The 22018-nt window shown below is 35.4% G+C and overlaps 1 protein-coding gene across 10 annotated transcripts in view; it reads right to left on the reverse strand.

Annotated features, from left to right (window-relative positions):
• The window catches only part of FRYL (FRY like transcription coactivator), a 242165-nt gene that overhangs the window by 69100 nt on the left and 151047 nt on the right, over positions 1 to 22018 (reverse strand). For all 10 annotated transcript variants that reach the window (XR_009052491.1, XM_057725531.1, XM_057725528.1 and 7 more), the window contains 12 exons: positions 21703 to 21874; positions 20755 to 20887; positions 17730 to 17837; positions 14502 to 14739; positions 13412 to 13597; positions 13059 to 13145; positions 11258 to 11526; positions 8792 to 8987; positions 8004 to 8128; positions 6288 to 6345; positions 3840 to 3931; positions 1415 to 1587 (listed from right to left, as the gene is read on the reverse strand). Coding sequence is in view for 9 of the 10 variants with exons in the window: in XM_057725531.1 (XP_057581514.1) it covers positions 1415 to 1587; positions 3840 to 3931; positions 6288 to 6345; positions 8004 to 8128; positions 8792 to 8987; positions 11258 to 11526; positions 13059 to 13145; positions 13412 to 13597; positions 14502 to 14739; positions 17730 to 17837; positions 20755 to 20887; positions 21703 to 21874 (1837 nt within the window). In the remaining variant the exon portion in view is untranslated. The remainder of the gene's footprint in view (positions 1 to 1414; positions 1588 to 3839; positions 3932 to 6287; positions 6346 to 8003; positions 8129 to 8791; positions 8988 to 11257; positions 11527 to 13058; positions 13146 to 13411; positions 13598 to 14501; positions 14740 to 17729; positions 17838 to 20754; positions 20888 to 21702; positions 21875 to 22018) is intronic.

Here is a 22018-nt window from a genome sequence, read left to right on the forward strand (position 1 = left end):
TATTGAATATATACTATAATAAAACAAAAAAGCAAAAGCTTTCATCTTAAACTACTCCAAACCTCCAGAGTAACAGAAATTATTTATATACATGCAAATCACAGAAACAAAGTTGCAGTGTATGTTATGTAGCGCAGTGTTAGTTAGATGCAGCATTATGTGAAATACAGCATCTTGGCAAGCAGAATTTCATAGCAGTCACAATGCTGCCTGAAGGCTGGCACAGAGCTGAGAGTCAGGACCTCCCTTCTCCCTGGGCTGTTGCTGGCTACATGGTAACCTTGGCTAAAACATGAACATAACATACCTCTGGATCTTGGTTCATTGCTAAGAGAGGGCTTTGGATTATACAGGCTGTTTTCAGCTATAAAAGGATCATTACATGGAATCTTGATATATATAACAGACAGGGGAGCTGATCTATTTGCAGTAAAGTGTAAGGCCTGTAGTCCAAATCCATTCTGCTGGCTAGATGATCTCCAAGGACTCTTTTCACTTTAAAAATCTATCCTACAAGTTCTCTGCATCAATCCTTGTTGAAGAAACTCAACAGTACCATAATGAACCAACGCAGAAGTTGTAGACAAGTGTAGACTAAATTACATTTTTACATTAGTGAGCTTCAGATTAGAAAATTTAGAGTAAAAAATGCTCCTTTCCTCTATATAGCGTCATTTGCCCCTAAAGTTCAAAACAGGTTTTCTGCACTTGAAATTAATGTACCTAAAGAAGTGCTTACAGGACCTTTCTATAAAATACAACCCATTCTCTTACTTTAAAAGTCAACTATTTGCATATACTTTTTAAGGTAACAAAGTTACTTTAATTCTTTCCTAGAAAGAAAAAGAAATTTGTATTTACATTTTATATCAAAGTCTATAACCACACATTTACACTTATAAAGTATTTATGACTTTTTAAAATGAAATTACATATATTAATCTTCCTGCTGCCTCAACCTGTACCTGGTATATAATATGTGCTCAATAACAGGCACACATTTGGGAAAGGAATCCTGCGTCACACTGTATCCTTACTACACTCTACCTCTACGCCTACAACCTTCTCCCACTAGTCAAGGGTATCTTGTTAATTCTGTTCCCAATCACCACTATGCTCTTTGCTCGTTGTGCCTGGGACAAGTCTGTCCAAAGAGCTTATTCTACTGATTTCTTCAAATTTTTGTAAGTGTTTTGATTATTGCTGAAAATCTTTGTTGGGTTGCTTTTTGATTTCTAGTCACTGATACTAATTCAAAGGTAAAACGAAGTCTTGCCATCCACGTTACACTGACATACTTTTCATATGTTCACGTAAGTTGCGTGTTGACGTAGATGACAAAACCTCAGGGGGAGAAAAAAAATACGGTGGTCCCTTAATATTCATTAACGGTTTGAGGAACTAAAAAAACTACCTGGAACATTCTGAATGATATTCGCCACTAAGGCACTGAAATGGCATCGTATGTCCTTCAGTGTGTCAGAGTCTTTTTCATTTTCTGCTTCCAGGAGTTGTCTAGTTAAATCTACATATTCCAGTAAAGTGTTGTTGAGGAAATGTGTTTCACTATCAAGGCCACCACTTGCACTGAAAATAGTGAAGAAAAGACATGGTAAAGAAAGTGTGATTTAAAGTCAAAATAATTCCCAATAACCAAAATCAGAATAATATACATTAAACTTTGTATAGTCATAGTAGTGTGCAACTTATAAAAAAAAATTGAAGGAACGAGACTTTGGCTTACTGCAATATAAAAACACACGGCGCTTCATAATCAAGGAACTGCAAATGTAATTTCTATTTTTCAGTTCCATTTCCAACTTCAATCACTTACTGTGAGTGCTACATGTTATTCTCTCTCCATCAAAATATACTGCTTTTTAAAATAAAGCAATAAGGAGACACATGGGATAGCGAGGATCTGTTTAGAAGGTAGAGAGGAAAGACTAATTCTATATGTTTGCATAGTTGCTTTGCATATTCATATTATGCCTTTAGCATAATCAATCAAATATCCAGTAGGTACTTATCTGCAGCAAGATTCTGGGATAACTATTACTGGGGATACAAAAATTTAAGAATTCAAGTAAGAGCGCTGGTTTTCAAATCTTCTATTTAGACCTTGGGAGTTGCTCCAAGAATCTCTGCAATAAGATTCTCCTTGAGGCCAGGGTCCCGGGCATGGAGCCACCCACTGCAAGGGGGTCGTTGATTAGAGTCACAAGTCCTGGATTCCAGTCTTGTTCCATCAGCAATTAAGCATGTGACCAGTAGCTACTCCAGAGCATTTCAGTAATTTGGTTAACTTTTCCTTGTTACGTTTGAAAAGTCTCTCTAAAATGTATGACTTTGAAAGTAAAAATATGCTTTTAATAGCTGCAAATAGTTTTTTATAAATATCCTAAAGCCATGAAAATAAGAGTAAGGAGCCACAATGTTACTACAGCATGTTAAAAATATCAGTCTACAGCATTAAAAATATGTTGAATGTATTCACTGAATGAAATTTTTCCCTTTATTCCTTTAATGAATGTTTTTAAACTCTTCTTAGTGGCTGGGAAACCAATGTAGTAGATTGTAACCTAGCCCAGAATACTAAGCATTGGGCACATAGGATCCATTGGGTGAACAAACCAAAGAGCCCTGCCTTCTTGCCATTCACAATTTACCTTTTTTCCTTAAGCAAGAAAATAAAAAGTCCATAATAGCGATAACTTTATATTGATTTCTCTTGGGGAAAAAAAAAAAAGGCAAATCCAAAAACAAAACATGCAACTGTATTACTAACATTACATTAAAAGCAATCACAAAAAAAAAAAGGAAAAAAGAGAGAGATTCAGATGTGTATTAGGTTAATTTTCTGCATGAAGCTCAGCAAGTGTCAAATTCACTTTGGCTAACTTTCACTGTTTTATTTTTGTGGAGGACAAAAAAAATAGTGATGTTTCTTTTTTCTTTATTTTCACTTGCTTTTCATTTACTATAATAGTAAATCAATGGTTTAAATTCCTTTGATTAAAGCTATATTTTGAAAGTGCTTATCAGAAGCACTCGATGCTAAATATGAAAGCTGTTAGGCAGACTCAGAAATAAATGATCAAGACAAATGGTAAAATAACAATAAATACAATAATTGCTTGATTATTAATATTTTCTTCTTCAGGATCTTTTTTGGAATTGGTCAGATTCATTTTTTTCCCTCCTTCAATGGTCAGGTTAACATCATTACCTTCTTGAGGAAATAGTTCTTTCTTAACATTAAATGACGTTAAGAAATTTCATGATGGAATTTTCCTTGATGGGCTGGTCTTAGTGTCAACAATAACCTTAGGATTTATGTTTTTTATTTGTAAAGGGTGGAAACAGGAATTATGGTTTTGGATTTCATAATTTTTCTCAGCACAATTAGATTAACAGTTGACTGAAATAAATTTGCAAACCTTATAAGGTTTAGCCTTTAAATATATGATTTTTACAACTCCAGAAGAAATAGATCTTAAGAACAAGGTAAGACATGGGTAAATCAGACAACAACAACAAAAGGCTACTGTCCAAAAAAAACGCTAGGCCTAGGTAACTAGATCCCAAGAAATATTAAAATCATAAGAACATTACACCCAATTTTTGCCTGAAGCAGTCTGTACCAGTGGGTAGATCTTTAATACATTTTTTAGCCATGGGTTAATGTTCCAGATGCATCTTGGGTAAATAATGTTCATAGTGGTGCAGATTTTTTGTTGTTCCAAAGGTGCTTTTCTGTTTTTGTATATTTCCTAAGGAAAAAAAAATTATGTTCTCTAGTTTTAAAAAAGTTTCAAAAATCAAAATCCAATACCGACCTGTGACTTATGACACCAGCGTCTGCCAGCAGTTCAAATATTCGTACCAGTTGTACTCGCAAAATATCTCGACGCCTGCGTCGTTTCATATTCTGTTCCAAAGATAACAAAGATATTAATTAAAAATCTTTCAAGGAAGCTGACAAAAAACTTGCTGGTGTAACTTGGAAAGAATGTGAATGTCTTGGCATTTGGGGGCTTGTTATTTCGCTTGTGCAACATAGATTTCGGGCACTCTGTGGCTACTGCTTCTAAAAGGTATGTGTGGAGAGTTTGAAATTAACGAGCGAAAATAAAATCAAGTGACATTTTACACAGTAATAATACTTATGAGGGGAGAAGATAAAACTCTACAGTTACTTTTAGGTCAGATTTGCTAATCTGACAACTTTAGGGGAACTGAAGCAGTCAGTAAACTGTTCTCTTTGGATGATAAAGAATCCCCAAGATACTCCCAAAAATGAGACAGAGGGCAAGGAAAATATCACAGAGGAGACTGAGAAACCCCACAGATGTCATGCCATGGTTTTTTCACTTAACAGTTAATTCTGACACACAAAAATACAAACCAAAACCAATTTCTTTGATCATCATGGAGTGAATTAATATGTTTGTCATACTAGGGCCAAAGTACTAATGCCTAGAATAATAGCTGTAACATCCCAACTTGATTCTGCTTCTAACAGGAACTCATATAATGGTAAAATATAATTAATCTCCTAGCACTTTCTTCTATAGCCCATTATGTCATTTATGATATAATTTTCATAATAGAGAGCAATGAAAAATTAGTCATTCACTTTCATGTCCACAGTCCAGTTTTCTGCCTTCCAGAAACAGGCCAATTTGTAGATAACCAATTTATTAAATTTACTGTTTCTTTTAGCTCTTTAAGTTTACTGCAATTCACACTGAATTAAATGGTTCCTTAACAGTCTTTGAGGATTTCTGCAAAGTTTTAGTTGATCTGTTTTCATTTTGTCTCCATGGAAACATTGTGAGTCTAATGCGCTCAAAATATATCACACATTCAAGGCATATCACTGTGCATATTATCTATTCACTTGCTATAATGACTTTTGTCCTGAAACTCATAAGTATAAATACTGCTGCTTAATTTTATTTCCAATTCAACTTTGCTCTAATAAATCATTTTGCACTGTAACCAACATAATCATTCTGAAGCAAAAATCTAATCAATTACAAAATGAAGATACTATCACTATTCCACAGGGCTAAATTAGAAAAAAAGGAGTGAAGAACTGTAGATGCAGTTTTAAGGTCCCTATAAAGAGTAGCTACTGTCACCATCTCCATTCTCCTGCTAAAATTCCTCAGAAGAACTTGGTGTACCCCCCCAAAAAAATAATAAATTTAAAAAAAAAAATTAAAAAATAAATAAATAAATAAAATTCCTCAGAAGATCTCCAACGTTAATAGCAGTGACTCTCATTCAATGTTCTACATCAAGCTCATCTAAGGTGCTTTAAAAAATAGATTTCTGGGCTCTATCCCAGGGATTCTCATTGAATAGGCCTAGGAATCTCTAATTTTTAGCAAGCTTCCTGGCTAATTCTCAGACTACACTGCCATATGGGAACCACTGGTCTATTGGATAAAGCTGAAACCAGGAGAATTTCATGAGATAGTTCCTTTTTTGCTTTCCAGCCTAATATTCAATCACTTTCCCCACAACATAATTACAAAGAAAAATTTGCAATGTCCAAAATTTTTAAATAAGGTTTGCAAATGCTTTTCCTTTACCTAGAATGTCTTTCCCTTGCTTGTCCACTGGGGAATATGCTTCAAAAATTCACCTCAAATATCACTGCTTCACCTATAAAGCGTCCTCTTACTCCACAGGCAGAATCAGAGGCTTTCTTCTCTGTGGCTCATGTAACACTTTGTCTATGACTCTGAGTGCATAATACATCGTTATAATCACGGATTACATATCATCTGTCCCACAAGACCTATGGCTTCTGAAAGTTGCTCAGAACTTGATGTGCATATTTGGGGATCTAGATCTGGGCTTGACAAAATACAGCCCTCAGGCCATATCTGGCCCACTGCTGCCTGTAACTGTAAATAGAGTTTTATTGGAATATAGAGCCACATCCAGTTGTTTAGTTGTCTAGGCAGCAAAACTGAGCAGTCACAAGAGACAGGATGGCCTGCAAAGATCTTGGATCTGGACTCCGATCCAGACTCTGATCATCCTGACTTCAGGGAGAACAATTTAACATCTGTGTTACAGAATGGGTTTCTAAGTAACACCTCTCATGGGGGGGAGGGGGGAGAGTTCTACACATTTTTAAAATGTTGAAAACTGCACTAGACTTATTTACTTCTGAATTTCTAATTTTATTATATTTTATAGAATATAGAAGCCAATTTTAAGTGTTTGCCAAATAAATATTTTATGATAAAAAAAACGACACAACTTACCTCTGGCCTTCGTTCAAGTGCTTCTTTAATTATGGGATGTAATTCCTCTATTAGTTCCCTAGAAGAAAAATGATACGTTCTTTTAATTAATAGCTAAACATTAATCTAACATGTAGAAATATGTAAATATTAATATAATGGTGTAAACCGACAAGTGTTAACCCTAATCCCACTGTTTTAAAAACAACTTTTTTTTTTTTTTTTTTGCCATGGCGCACGGCTTGTAGGATCTTAGTTCCCTGACTAAGGACTGAACCCGGGCCCTCAGCAATGAAAGCGAGGACTCCTAATCAATGGACCACCAGGGAATTCCCTGTTTTTTTTTTTGACTGTGAAATAACACATGCACTCTGTAGAACACTTGGAAAACAGAAAAAAATGGTACAGGCCACTTATTCTAATTTTTAGAAATACATACTATCTATTCAATCATTTTATAACCCATATACATTTTACATAGTTGAAACTCTAACATATATAAAATAGTATCCTTTTTTCTTTCATTAACACTAGCATAACCACTTTCACGTCATTAATTAATTCATAATACTGTAGTATTGGGTTGAATATGATAATGTTCCTAACCATTTTTGGTTATTACTGATTCATTAAATTTCATCTAATTTTTTAAAATACTGTCCAGTGAACATCTCTGTACATTAATCTTTGATTGCATTTCTGATTATCTCCATAGGATTAATCCTTACAAATTAAATTAATGGGTCAAAGAGTATGAACTTCAGGAAAATAATCTTTTTATTTTGCTTATATTCTGATTTTAAATTGCAAATGAACTCATTGTAGAAAATTGGGAAAATACAAAAAAAAAGAAGAAAATAAAATCCATGCACAATTTTATCATCTATAGAAACTACTGCAGACATCTAAAGTATCTGCCTCAGACTGTTTCTATTTATGGGGATTTGTTTTTTAAGAAATTGAGATCATTTCTGTATCTCATTTTTTTCTATTAGCACAATAGTGTATTTACTTGTCATAAGATAATCTTCCAACACGTCATTTATAATGAATGCTATCCCACACCCACAGACATATTACAACTTATTAACCTGTTCTCTGTTGTACATGTTATCTTGGAGACAAAACATTAAACATCACCCCATGTCAACAGAGGACAACCTCAAAGGAATAAATTCAGGGTCCATCAGGCAATAGCAAAGCAGAAACTCAAGCAAAAATGAAGAATTTGCTTTATGACTATTAGAAACATCAAGAATCATACAAAATATGTACATAAATATTTAGGAATAGACATTCTCTTGAACAAGAAGAGGAAAAAAACTACAGTTTTAAGCATCAGATCAAGATAGTTTATAATGTTATAATTATAACATAATCACTGCGTAAATAAATCAGGTAGGAAAATATTACAGTTTTACATGGCATTTTATAATTTCTAGAATGTATTCATTTATAATATATATCTGATTTTCGTAATCATTCTTTGAAGAAAATAGGGTAAATGTTATTTACTCAATCAAAATGAGGAAATAAAAGCTCAGATAAATTAAATGATCTGTTAAATGCCAAATGGCTAGTTAGCTGGTAAAATTCAGGACTGATATGCAACTATCCTGATAATAAGTACTGATAATAAGTACTCTACCTCACCTTCTCTCCAAGTAGCCATTTCTCTAATTTCTTCTCTCCAATTTACTATTTTAGTGCATAGAGAAAACATATAAAGATAATTACCTAAAAGCTCCTGGGTTGGTCCTGCCAAGACCTAGAACAAGGGACTCTGTGATTTCCATGCTCTCAGAGCGCATCATTGGAACTATGTGCTTAAACAAGGATGAAGGGGACGGGATGCCAATAATCTACAAATAGAAAATATTACATTTATAGCAGCCACTAATAATAGTACATCCAACTAAATAATTTGACATTTCAACAATATTTGGTCAAGGACAATGGATAGATGACATTTTAGAATGAACGGCATTTCGAAATTCACCTGTGGTGTACATCACCTAAAAAGGTTAAATGACTTATCCAATGGCTCACTACAAGTTCGTTAATAGAAGTGGGATTTGCAGGTCTCTTAATTTCTTACACTCACCATCATATAACAGGCTGACTCCATCAGCTTATTTCTTTTGATCCGTAAAAATGAGTAAAAATATTACTTCTAAAAGAGTCATCAGTGTTAAAGGTAGACACCCAGGTGTTAAGTTTTGTCAGTTTCCTCCATCTACCTGATAATATTTGGTGTCATATCATGAAGACTATATCCCTATTCTTACCAAGTTATTTGTACCACTACATAACTCAGGGACATTCTAAAAGAAAAACTTTACGTATTATTGATTCCAGCTAAGAATCCATAAAAACAGTAATGGGATTTCTTGAATTGTTTTCGGTATTAGTCCAAGTAACTAACGCACTTTTCCATCAAGTTACTTTACTGCTCTGAAAAAGAAATCTCAAAACATTACTTTTATGCTGCCATTCGTGTTCAGAGGCGCATCTGGAAAACTTACTTTGGAATCGATGCTGCAGCCACTATCGGGGGTGGACGCCAGCGTCTCGGGAGGAGAACACCTCACGGAGCCCGCAGGTGTTGACGGCGCCGTGGACGTCGCTGCACTGCAGCACAGAAGCAGGTAGTTTCTCCACAGGCCGACGTAGGAGTCGCTGCTTGCGGTCGTATTTACTTTCTTAGCATTGATGGGGCTGCTGCAAAAAAGAAGAAAAACAGGTAGTTGTAAATAACAACATATTTTGAAAAGTTATTTTTAAACGAATGCTAAATTTCTATCAACGTAGGGGAGATGGTGAGCATAAAGTTTTTATTACTACTACTGAATCTTTGTGGAATAAGATAGAATGAATAAAATATTAGATTGAAAATTAAAACATATTACAGGATCGTTTTAACATAATCTGTTATTTCCGTGAGTACAGTTAATATTTTACCAGGTCACATTTTATAACTTATTATACATGCTCAACGTAGGGAGAAAAAAAGTGAAAACAAAATGAAAATCACCTTTAATCCTACACCAAAATAAGCACTGTACACATCTTCAATTCATATACATGTATATAAAGGCATAAATATATTTCTTTTAACTTATAAAAATTGAATAATATTGTTTAATTTGTTTTGTACCTGCTTTTTATACTTAACATATATATGTAAACATCTTCCATATAAATTAATATACTTCCATCACATCATTTTTGATGACCATATGTTATATCATAGAGATTATAGTGATTTATACAGCCACACTTTCACTGTTGGATATTTTAGCTAATAGTAATTTTTCCTTAAAATACATACTATACATTTGAATATATGTTTAATTGTAACAAATGTTTAATTATTTTCTCCGGTAAACTCCTGAAAATGGAATTGCAAAGTCAAAGAATATCTACATTTTTAAGTTTTCTATCAAATTTCTGTCTCAAGAGATTAGACCAATAAAATATTGTGGAACAATTCCATAGATCTTTCGAAATACCAAAAATTCTGTTGGGATTAAGGACTGAGTGCAAAACAAAGACAGGAAAAATGCTAAGTTTTAGTTCTCACCTTTATAATCTATTAAGGTAAATAATACATACCATGACATTGATTCTTAGTATCTTAAAAAATGTTCACAGCACTGTGACAACAATAAAAAAACAAAAACAGAAACCTGCTAAAAAAAATCACTGCCATTATGCGTGCTAGGGGAGATATATAATACAGAAATAAATAAAACAATGACTGATGGTGCTAAGTTTGAAGAAAAATAGAGCAAAATATAGGGGATATAGGGAATGGTGGTAGGAGAGGGGCTTATAATTTAAAATATGGTAATTAAAGAAGATTAGATACGTTCATAAATGTTACGCAAGGTGATAAGTGTCAACTGTCATTAAAAAAACAGCATCCAATACACAATACCTGAGAATCTATAGCGATATATAATTAACATGCATGTATATATATAAACAGTAAAAAACCCAAAATATGTGTGTGTGTGTATTTTCAAATCCAAAAGAAGGACTAATTACTCTGGGCTGGAGATATAAGAGAAGGCTTTAAAAATAAGGTGGAATTTTGCAATGTGTCCAATACGGGCAAGCAGAGGATAAAGAAAACAAAAGGTATTCTAGGTTCATGTGAACAAAACCTCATGGAATAGACACTGCAAAGCACATTCAGTGAACTCTGAGAGGTTTATTTTGGTTCCAACATAGAGCACATGGACGGCATGGATAGAAAATAAGGGAGAAAGTATAGCCTGGAGGACTCAGGTTTGTTCAGCCTTTAATGTGAGCCCAAAGTGTTAAGTTTATCCAGGTGTTTAGCTTACATGGTCAAGTTATATGATAAGAGGACTCATTCCATGCAATCTGATCAATGGCATATTGGATAAGGTGAAATCAGGAACTCAAACTCAAACAAATTCTCTTCTAAATTTAAAAGCAAGACTAACCTGAAGTTAGAAAGCCTTGGTCAACTCTCCATCACATCACCAGTTACTCTAAATAACTTTTTACCATTATCCTCAGAACCACAATCAATGTCATTATCACGAATCCCTATCAGCAGACAGCCTTCTTTACAATGCTGTCAGGAGAAGTAAGGTCACTGAACTTAGTTTCCCCTTCACTTCTCATCCTTTATCTACAAACTTATCAATATCCACATCCATATTCATCTTCAGATGCTTTTTCTCATTAATTCTTTCATTCATTGGACACAACCTACATACCAAGCAGTGTGTTATTAAGTAAATGAACAATTACAATTTGGGAAGACCAAGTTATATGAAAAGAATGAAAGGATTATGAGACTGGATCCTTTACAACTTTCATCTCCCTCCTTCACATACCAGTACATCATGGCACGTCATTTATGGGATTTCCAATCTGCAGAACTTTACAAACGCAAACCTTATGAAGGCTGACAGTCTATACATTTAAAAATTTGCACTAGGAAAATAACTTACTTTATATCAACTTGTGGGGATAACAACTGAAGTCTTGTGTATGCAAACATCCAAGCATAGCTCACAGCTGTAGGGCAGTGTTTTGGAAGGTTTTCTTGCTTTAAAAAACTGGAGAGGCTTATAATCCATGGGTCTTGGCCTTGGGTCACATGTGCAAATATCCATATGTGTGAAGGACTAATCACATCAAACTGGTGGCTAATAGGAGAGGAGTTCCATTCTGCTAATGTCTGTAAATCTATTGAGCTAGGGCAATACAGCAAAGTAGTCTACGCAGAGAAAAACAAACAAACAAACACTGATTATTGTATATTTCAACAGCTTCCAAAGTTTTGCCATATAAATTGCTTTCAACTATAAGTGGCCTATTGCTAGTTTCTAGAACAGAGATTCTTAAACAGGGGTCATACGAGCAGAGAATTCCTGAAACTGCATATAAGCTATTTTATGCACGTGTGTACATGTAATTTTCTGGAGAGAGATTCCATAGTTTGTATTAGTCTCAAAAAGATCTATAAACCAAAAAAGTTAAGAACTACTACTTATGTAATTCATGTATGAATATGCAACTTTCACAGGCATACTGAAGCTGCTAGAAAACTCAAAAATGAACCATTAACTTTCATGCTGATGCACCCTATATATGCGTAAGTAGAACAGACGGGGAAATGGGCTTCTCTCCAGAGGTACATATTCTTGAATATTTGCTCAATCAATAACGTTCACAGCTCTTATACTGAAGAGATAAAGACTGACCTTCAGGGCAAATTATCTATGATTCAAACAAGAGTGACAACAAAACAACAACAAAAAACGGAGTCTTAAACTGAACAGAGGCCCAATTCACTCGATCATTCAACAGATATTTATAAAGTACCCACTCCGAGCAAGGCACTGCTTTAGGCATTAGAGAGAGTCATCCGTTTCTCTTCTTGCTGGCCAAATAATCTAAAACAGAATGCTTTAAATTGTACAGATTTATAACCATCTCTTAGGTTTATACAATGTTATTCTCTCTTCTCTTGGTTACATATGACTCGTGAGATGTGACAGCCAAGTGTTAAGTGGAAGCACAGAAACCTTTTGTCCAGGGATTCCAAAACAGGAAGAAAATAATTTCAAGTAGTAAAATGTGATAGTTATTCTTACATCAGTTTTGAAATCTTGATATATGATCTTTTTCCCCCCAAACCAAGAAAGCTGCCATAAGCTTTCTTAGTAATGTATGTGTTGACAAAGTTTTTTTCTTCATTTTAATGAGTTAAATTACATATGACTCAGGCATAAAATACTATATATTTACTCCATGCACTTAAATTTATGTGGTAAAGCAAACAAATACACTTACTGAAGGTGCAGAGTGCGATTTTTTGCTTTGAATTTCAACAAAATTTTTTTCCATAGCCTTTTTTTTCCCCCGTTTTTCTCTTTTTTTTCCCCACAGGCTTTTAACCAGCATATATAGGTCAAGAATATTATATACCATAATAAACAGCAAACGGTAGTCAATAGCAACTTCAGATTGAAGAGAAACTTCTTAGATTGGAAAGATCAGAATTTTAAAAAGATAAAACATTTTTATTTCTGTGGGGAAGAATACTAACCATAGCATAACTAGTGCCACTTTGTGTGTGTGTGCCACTTTTTTAAAAGGAGTTTTTATTTTTAAAGCATTTCACCATTTTCAAAAATACTTTCTAATGCATGACATTTGTAAAAGAAATTCATGTATGTATGTATGCATGCATGTATGTCTTACATTCCAAAACATGACTGAATAACAAAAAATCATTATAGTCACCTGATCAGCCCCAGTGAGATGGATGAAGCTCTCAAGAATGGATGGGCTCAGCCTGTCCATCACATCTATGGCTAATTCGTCATCACCCTATAAAAAAGACATCATATGTCTAAAAAAGTTTAGAAATGTTTAAGAAAAGCCATCAAACCTAGGTAAACATTAAAAATTCACTTTAGCCCTATTTGTTACAAATGGAATTGAGGGCAGGCAGGTGAGCTTAGACCCTGTCAAAAAGATCTTGTTATAAAGTAAATTATACCTGCATGGTAAAAACAGAAATGGAATAAGGATGGACAAAAGGATAGTTTTTAAGAACTTTCATTAGATAGCTGAACAAGATATCTAAGTCTTACCTTAGGTATTTCCAAAAGTGCAAACAAAGCCCGTATTTCTCTAAGGACACTGACAGCTAGTCTCCTAGTGGCAGGTCGACTGCTACAGAGAGTGACAAGTGCAAACCCTTCGACCACATGGAATACACTGGAATACGGGCTCCTTTCCAGAGGAGTGGGATGAGATGCTCCATTAACTACACCATGCTTGAAAAATAAACAGAAGTTAAAAAAATACATATGTATGTACACACATTCTAGTAAAACAATTAGTAAAGAGTAAAGCAAATCATAAAAAAGATGGCTGCAAGTCTGCCTCAGCTCAAGAAATTTAAGTAACATTGAATTTATAAAAATGTCACCGTCATAGAGTGAAAAAAGCATTTAACTGGCAGTCTAAACACGAATTCTGTACCTAAGTTCTGTCATTCTCTGGCTACTTTGGAAAAGCCTTAGAGCTGACACTTAAAATCACTACTGGTCTAATGTTCCTATATAGAAAAGGAGGGGGCTGGATGGTATACCCTTCGTACTCAAAGTGTGGACCAGCACCGTGGCATCACCTAGGAGCCTGTCAAAAAGAGAGATTCTCAGGACCCTGGTGATTTGTAGGCTCCTTAAAGGCTGAGAAGCTGGGTTGGCTTAGATGATCCAGCTCTAATATTCTAAGGTTCTATGACTTATACATTATCACAAATCAATAATTTGAGCACCTGTTACAGTTACACACAGCACACCTACTGTATATGTGAAAGGGGGTGCCTTTGATAAAACAATCAGGCAACTCAACTGAAAGGCTATCAAAATTTTTTATTATATCAGCTTTAAATATATTGGAAACAACCTAACTGTGGCTAGAATTACCTCTACTTTCTATGTTCATTTAAAAATAATTACTACCAAAGGAAGAAGGGTGGAAAGGTTAGATACACACACGCTATATATTTAATATATAAACTATAGGAAAGTTCCACTTGAGAGATTACAAACACTTTGAAAGGAAGTGAAACTAATAAAACTTAGTTTCTGAGAAAGTCAATGTGCTTTAACATCATCGCTGGTCATTTACCACTGACCACATGCAAAGGAACACTATGAAAGAGTTTGGTACCTGTGAGTCCTGGTTTTTGTTATGCATTTGGATTGCTTGTTTCCACTGATTTATTAATTGTACCAGCATCTTTACGGCATTATCAAGAAGTGTGGGGTGGACGTCAGTCACTTCACGAACGATAAAATTAACAAATCCTGAAAGAACATCCTCCCGCCAATCTGGAAAATCAAGCATTAGTGCCTGCAGAGTATTGAAAGCCAGAGCACGTAGTTCTTCATCCATATGAACTGTGAGCCTACCAAGAACAAAATTCCATTAGCAAACCTCAAAAACCTTCGGAAGAGTTTTACCATCTAAAACTTAAAACTAAGAACTAAAAAATATACATCCTCTCAATTGGTTCACAAGAAGCATGAAGATAGGAACCAACATTCACTTTTTGGGCTATATTCATCCTTAAGCTAATCTACATTCACTTATTTAAATTCACATGTTGATCTATTAATATTAGTTGGTACTTTTACTATAATTCAGAATAATAAGTTTGATCATAATTCAAATGTACTTTAGAAAACACATTGACAAATTGGAATTACATCTAAAAAATTCTTTAATCCTTAAAATGCCGTATGTTATCCTATAATCAATCAAAACTTATGTCCAATCATGTACTACTGCAGCATTGGCTCATGTTTATTTAGTCTTTTACTGGAAAGTACAGAATTCAGCTCCATCACTCCTTTCATGCTGCTGAGGTTACAGTTAAACATAAGCTGGCTGATTGTGAAGAAAGAAATACAACAAGTCAGAATGGAATCAATTTAACAGAAATAATTCTTGAAAGCGAGAATGAGAAGAAATATAGGAGTAACTTCATATATTGGGTTTGCTTAGTAAGAAAATGGAGAAAAAACCCCAAACTAACACATACGGTCTTCAAGAGAGTTTAAGTCTAAATAAATTATAGGAGAGGTTTTTATAATTACCTTTTAAAGACATCAATACAATATGAGAACACGAATATAATATTAGTTAAAGGATTTTGATGGAACTTAAAGAAGAGAATGATAAATAGGGAAATCCTAAAAGATGGCTGCAGCAGTAAAGCTACCAATATATAATGCTATATAATAAGAGTTTCTGTTTGGGGCTATAGAAGATTATTTTCATCATTGACCATCAAGACGCATGCATCAGAGTTAGAAACAGACTGAATGAATTAAAAAAAGTAGGTAATATTAAAAAATATGCCACAGTTACATGTTGGGGCAGCTGGGAAGATGGAGTTATCCTCAATGACAGAGGAAAGCCGTGTGATTTAGGTGAGAGGAGATATCACAGTCTTCACCCTGCTGAACTCAGTTCTGATCTTCACTAAGCCAACCTTCAACTGACAATGAGACTGAGAAGAAAATGTATTACAGCTACATAGACCTCGGAGTGAGCCAGGAAGCGGTGGCTGTTACAGCAGCACATCGGAACTATCACACAGGGTCAGATCAAGGGTCTTTAGCCCAGTGTTCTCTCTGACAGTGGCACCAAAGGAGATTCTGTGAGAAAGGAGAGTGACTGACTGTGCTGCTGGCTTTAAATGTCATTTCAACACTTCTTGAATCCATAAATTTACACCTATTTGTGTGACTTCAGATACAGCCATGAAGAAAATGGTGCCTGACTAATTTAAGGCAGGAGAACTAATTAACCTTCCCTAGAGACAGCAGAGGGGGTCTGCAAATTTACAATGTATCTTTGCTTTGTTTGTTTGCCTGCTTTATTTCTAAGTAAATAAGATTTAGACATCACAACTCCAAATGATAGGAGCTGGGGACAAAGTAAGCAGACCCTAGAATCTTTCTTTCTGCCAAAATAAATTGGTAGGTGAATATCACAGGAAAAAGAAGCAAAAGTATTATAAACAGCAGAGCAAATGGTCAGCCATCATCCAGATGGCGGCTCCTTTCCTAGGCTCCTCCTCCCTCCCCGCCCCAGGCAGATGTAGCTGCATTTCGGTGGGGGATGTGGACTGCCATCCACAAAGATGGAGGTGAGCTAAACTGAGGTGGGAGGAGCAAGGGCAGAACTGAATGAGAGTTGTTTACTGCTTTCCCAAGGAACAGCATTATAAATAATGAAACTTATTTTCCCTCCTGAATGCTGACAGGAACTTTGTAACACTGCAATCTAATTTACAGCAAGAGTTAAAGAGACAGAGTAGGAAGGGATGAATTTATCTCACGGTGCAACGTTTCAGAGGAACCCCTTTCTTCTCCGCATGATCCTGAGAGACCAATACCATTCAGTCTCTGAGCGCAACGTGAAACCAGTGAGGATAGGTAGTGCGCAGGTGTGTGACACGCTAGGTGTTTTCAAGGAGGTAGAAAAGGTTGCTGGAGTGGTCTGTGAACTATTTATTCACTGCGAATTTAACTTAAGACTCAGTGATAAGTGCCCAGCAAGCAGTAAACATCTTTCAATATGGTCAAGTATCACTGCCCTATGATAGTCTTTGCACTTGGCTTTCCATTTAGGCTGGGGCCAGCAAACTATGGCTCAAGGGCCAAATCCAGCCAGGTGCCTTCACAGGTGGCCACTTCTACACGACAATGGCAGAGATGAGTAGCTGTGACAGAGACCACATGACTTGCAAATCTTAAAATATTTACTATCTGGCCCCTTAATAAAGAAGTTTTCTGACCCCTTATCCAAAGAGAATCCCCAACTATATCAACAAAGCAGTTTTTCAAAAGGCCATCACTTCAACTCAGAAGTACTTTTGGGAGCTGGTATTTAAGTTTGGATGTCATGCTAGTTACTCATTTTATAGAGCCCAGTAAAGGAAAGAGATAAAAACTTGAACACTATGGGCTCTGCAATAAGAGGAAAAAATGAAAATGAGACCTAGTCACCACCTAGGTGCTAAAGAAATGACTACAGGAGTTAACACAATAACTAATTGCTTCGTGGGTGCCATCACACATTGATAATGCCCACAGGTTAAGAGATTCCGTGTTACATAAATCCCAAGAAACAGTACTAGATGGAAAGGCAAGGAATTTAAAAACAGGACTTGTAGGGAATCCAGAAGAACTTTAACAGTTAAAAAATGAGTAAGGAAAATGTGCGAAACTAAAAGACAAAATGGGAGTTTAGAAACTTATCAAATAAAGGATTAAAAATGTCTTTATCACTACTTTTAGTAGTAGTGATAGCAGCAGAGGTGCATTAGAAATTTAAAGAGGTTTAAAGAGATCAAAGGTAACTTCACAAATAGTAATTCTCATTTACCTTGCTAACAATTCAATGAGGTCAGTTCTGCTCATACCATCAGGAATCAACCTTGGGATAGCAGCAATACAAGTCCTAAACAAATCAATTTTGGGTTTTCGTTCCCCCCTGAAAAACAGATCACAAGAGGACTTAAGAAGAAGAATTTTACATACACCAGACAATGAAAGTACATTTGAAAAAATTATTACAGAAAATATGAACCCATCTCCAAACCTTTATGGTATTTAATATAAAAAGAATATATACAAATCTAGTAAATAATTAAAGTTTATAAATGCAGAAAAGCATATGTAGATAATTTAGGAAAAAAACACAGGTAGCAAGCAAAAAAAGGTTTTCAGTAATTAGAAAACACGTATAACAACTATTATGTTTAAATAGTTAAGTATTATTTAAGGAAATTATTTACATTATAATTGTTTCAAATAAAATTAAACATATAATATTTAACCTTTGATAATATTTAATTATTAAAGTAATAAATAATATTGCCACTGAATAACCAAATATTAGTTATCTGGGGGCCTATAAAATTAACAAAATTTTTTCTTTCATTTAATACCATATACTAACAAGGGTTTCAGAAAACAGACATTCTCACATAGCACTGCTGGAGTTGTTTTTTCTTACCTTTTTATTTTACTTCAGAATACAAACATACACACACACACACACACACACACACACACATAAACATATTTAAAATTTTTATGTAATAAAATATGTGAAGTTTAGAAAACCTTGGTTCCTCCACAGGCTTGATACAATTTAACTCTTCTGTATTTCCCCCTAGTTATCCAATGATTTTATTTATTTTAAATATCTAACCTTTTATATACTGGTTTCTATTTTGGTCTACATTTTAAGGGGAAGCTATTAATTTATTTTACCCAAATTATTCTTTAACTGGCCCAATAAAATAATTCTTACATAGAAAATAATTTGGATGTTTTAAGAGTTTTGGGCTCCAGAGAAAACCATAATCCCAAAAGAAACATGTACCATAATGTTTATTGCAGCACTATTTACAATAGCCAGGACATGGAAGCAACCTAAATGCCCATCAACAAATGAATGGATAGAGAAGATGTGGCATATATATACAATGGAATATTACTCAGCTATAAAAAGGAATGAGATGGAGCTATATGTAATGAGGTGGATAGACCTAGAGTCTGTCATACAGAGTGAAGTAAGTCAGAAAGAGAAAGACAAATATTGTATGCTAACTTATATATACAGAATCTAAAAATGGTACTGATGAACTCAGTGACAAGACAAGAACAAGGACACAGATGCAGAGAATGGACTGGAGAACTCGAGGTTTGGGGGGGCGGGGGGTGAAGGTGAAGCTGAGACAAAGTGAGAGAGTAGCACAGACATATATATACTACCAACTGTAAAATAGACAGCGAGTGGGAAGTTGCTGTATGACAAAGGGAGTTCAACTCGAGGATGGATGATGCCTTAGAGGACTGGGACGGGGAGGGTGGGGGGGAGTCGAGGGAGGGAGGGAATACGGGGATATGTGTATAAATACAGATGCTTGAACTTGGTGTACCTCAAAAAAAATAAATAAATAAAATGGAAAAAAAAAAAGTTTTGGGCTCAGTATCCATTATCATGGCAATGGACCTACTACTTACTTTTAGTGATTTTATATATAGTCAGTTTTCTCAGCTTGGTTCCAACATGCATGAATTTCAGTTACCACAATTTAAACAACACCAGTCCCCAACAGTGTGGTTCAATTTTCTGTTACCATTAACTATAAGTAATTGTACAGCCAAGCTTCCCAATTAGCTCTTCAGTCAACAAATCAGTACATAAATAACAGATGTGTATCATAACCAGTGATTTAATCACATCAAGTTTTTCAAAGTCTCGTGATTATTTGGTTCACACATACATGGCAAAAGTATGTAGCTGTGCTGATTCCTTGTCTCCAGTGGTAAAGTCAGGTGACATCTGACAAAAATGGATAATCAAAAGAGGAAATTGGCCAATAAAGATTAAAGTACAGCAAAGAAAGGAAAAGTGAATACTGGAAGTGAAATATTGGGTTGGCCGAAAAATTCGTTTGGGTTTTTCTGCAACATCTTATGGAAAAAACCCGAACGAACTTTTTGGCCAACCCAATACGACTCAAATGTTAATGGGCATTACAGAGGAACTAGCTGACCAAGGAATGCTGACACTGCTGTTGTCGAAGATCCTACATACGCAGCCAGAGGAATTCAGTGAGGGCAAACTTAGGGGCGGAAACGAGGAAAGTGTGACTAAAAGGTTGAAGATTTCCCAGAGGGAGTCATACAGGAAAAAAAAAAAAACACATTAAAGAAACTCTCAGAGATATTAGCATTTGCTAGTATATAGTAACTATGCGTTAACTGAGAGATCCAATATCCAATTTGGTAATCTAAGACCTACGATGCAGATATTAACATCTTAAAAAGAGTCCTCTTACAAAGAATATGTAGATACTTCCTAGCAAGTAAAAGAAGGTGTTTCCATAAAATACATCGTCCTGAGGAGGAAGTCCCTAGTAATAAGGGGAAAAAACAAGGGTTGACAAGCAGTGCTTGGAGGTGGGGTGGGGGGCGAGATGAGGTACAGTTCTAACACAAAAAAGCTACTCATACATCATTCCCCTCTGTACCCTCAGTTCCCAGGAGATTTTCAGGTTTTCTTTCTTTGCTGAACAAGGCTCTGGAAATAAAAGCATTTGTTTTACTTAATAAACCAACCATGTCCACACACACCTCTCACTCACAGAGTAAGTATAAGGCCTCATCACTGAGAACAAACTGGATGGATCCAGAATGACTTCTGCTGTCTGTACTGGTTTGACAGCACTTTAAAGAGTAAAACTGAGCCTGTGGGAGGAATCGCTGTATTAAAAACTGCAGCAGATGGCAACAGGGGCGAACCCCAGGAGAGAAAGGAAGGAAACAAGCAAGAATCAACCCTCCATACTTATGAAAACTGAAATAGCAATGAAGAGAAAGAATCGACTACATACGTAATCATATCTTCAGGTTCCTTATTAGACATCTGCACACTCGTCATACACATTGGTCTCCCAACTTCTTTGTCCAAATGTCTGAGAATGCTGTCTAATGCTTTTCTCACTTGAGGATAGTAAACTGACATTCCTGGGGGGGGGGGGGGGGAGAAAAAACCTCACAGTTATAAAATGTCAAAAATTAGATAAAGAATAGTTATTTTCTATAAAAAAATAAAAGCCTATCAACCTTTAAATGACATTAGCTTATTTTTGTTACAAACGAAGGAGTTCTGACTTTAACATACTCTTCTCCCTGATAATTAGTTTCAGTATATTGGAGAAAATATGCAAAAATTATGCACATAACTGAAATAAATTTGAAGGAAGGACAAAATGCAGTGAACAGTATTATTAAAGAAAATATTTAACCAGAAGGCTTTTTTAAAAAATTTATTTATTTATTTATTCATTTATTGGCTGCGATGGGTCTTTGTTGTCGCGTGCAGGTTTTCTCTAGTTGCGGTGAGTGGGGGCTACTTTTCAGTTGTGGTGTGCAGGCTTCTCACTGTGGTAGCTTCTCTTGTTGCAGAGCACAGCACAGGCTCTAGGCACATAGGCTTCAATAGTTGTGGCACACGGGCTTAGCTGCTCCGCGGCATGTGGGATCTTCACAGACCTGGGATCAAACCCGTGTCCCCTGCACTGGCAGGCGGATTCTTAACCACTGCACCACCAGGGAAGTCCCAGAAGACTTTTAACATAAAAACTTATGGATATTATAAAAAATGTATTCATTTTTGAATCACTGTGTACACTGGAATAACCAGGCAAATATATACATTCATAGGCAAATATATACATGTATACATTTACATAGGCGAATATACACATTTTAGATTTGATTGTAAACGTTCACAAAAGACTATTCAACTGTATTATTTATTTATTCCAGTTAACACTAACCTATGACTTTTGCCTCTTCATCCGTCAAGGTTTTATTCAGAAAAATTTTCTTGACACGCAGAGTGTTTCCTGAGGGTAGAATAACTCCTGTGGTTGGCATTGGCGGCTCACCATCTTTCTGCTGCAAACTGTCCGCTATGACAAGGAAGACTCTGAGGCCTATGTTCATTCTCTTCAGAGAAAAAAAGTTTCAAAATAAACAAGTGAGGGTGTCAAAAAGTTCTTTTTTTTCACGCTAAAGACATCTCATCAAGTAACACTGGGGGATGGGAGGAAAGAGGACAGAAGAAGCACAAACCTTTCTGTCCGACTTTTT

Source organism: Hippopotamus amphibius, chromosome 3 (genome assembly GCF_030028045.1).
Source record: "Hippopotamus amphibius kiboko isolate mHipAmp2 chromosome 3, mHipAmp2.hap2, whole genome shotgun sequence".
Lineage (NCBI taxonomy): Eukaryota > Metazoa > Chordata > Mammalia > Artiodactyla > Hippopotamidae > Hippopotamus > Hippopotamus amphibius.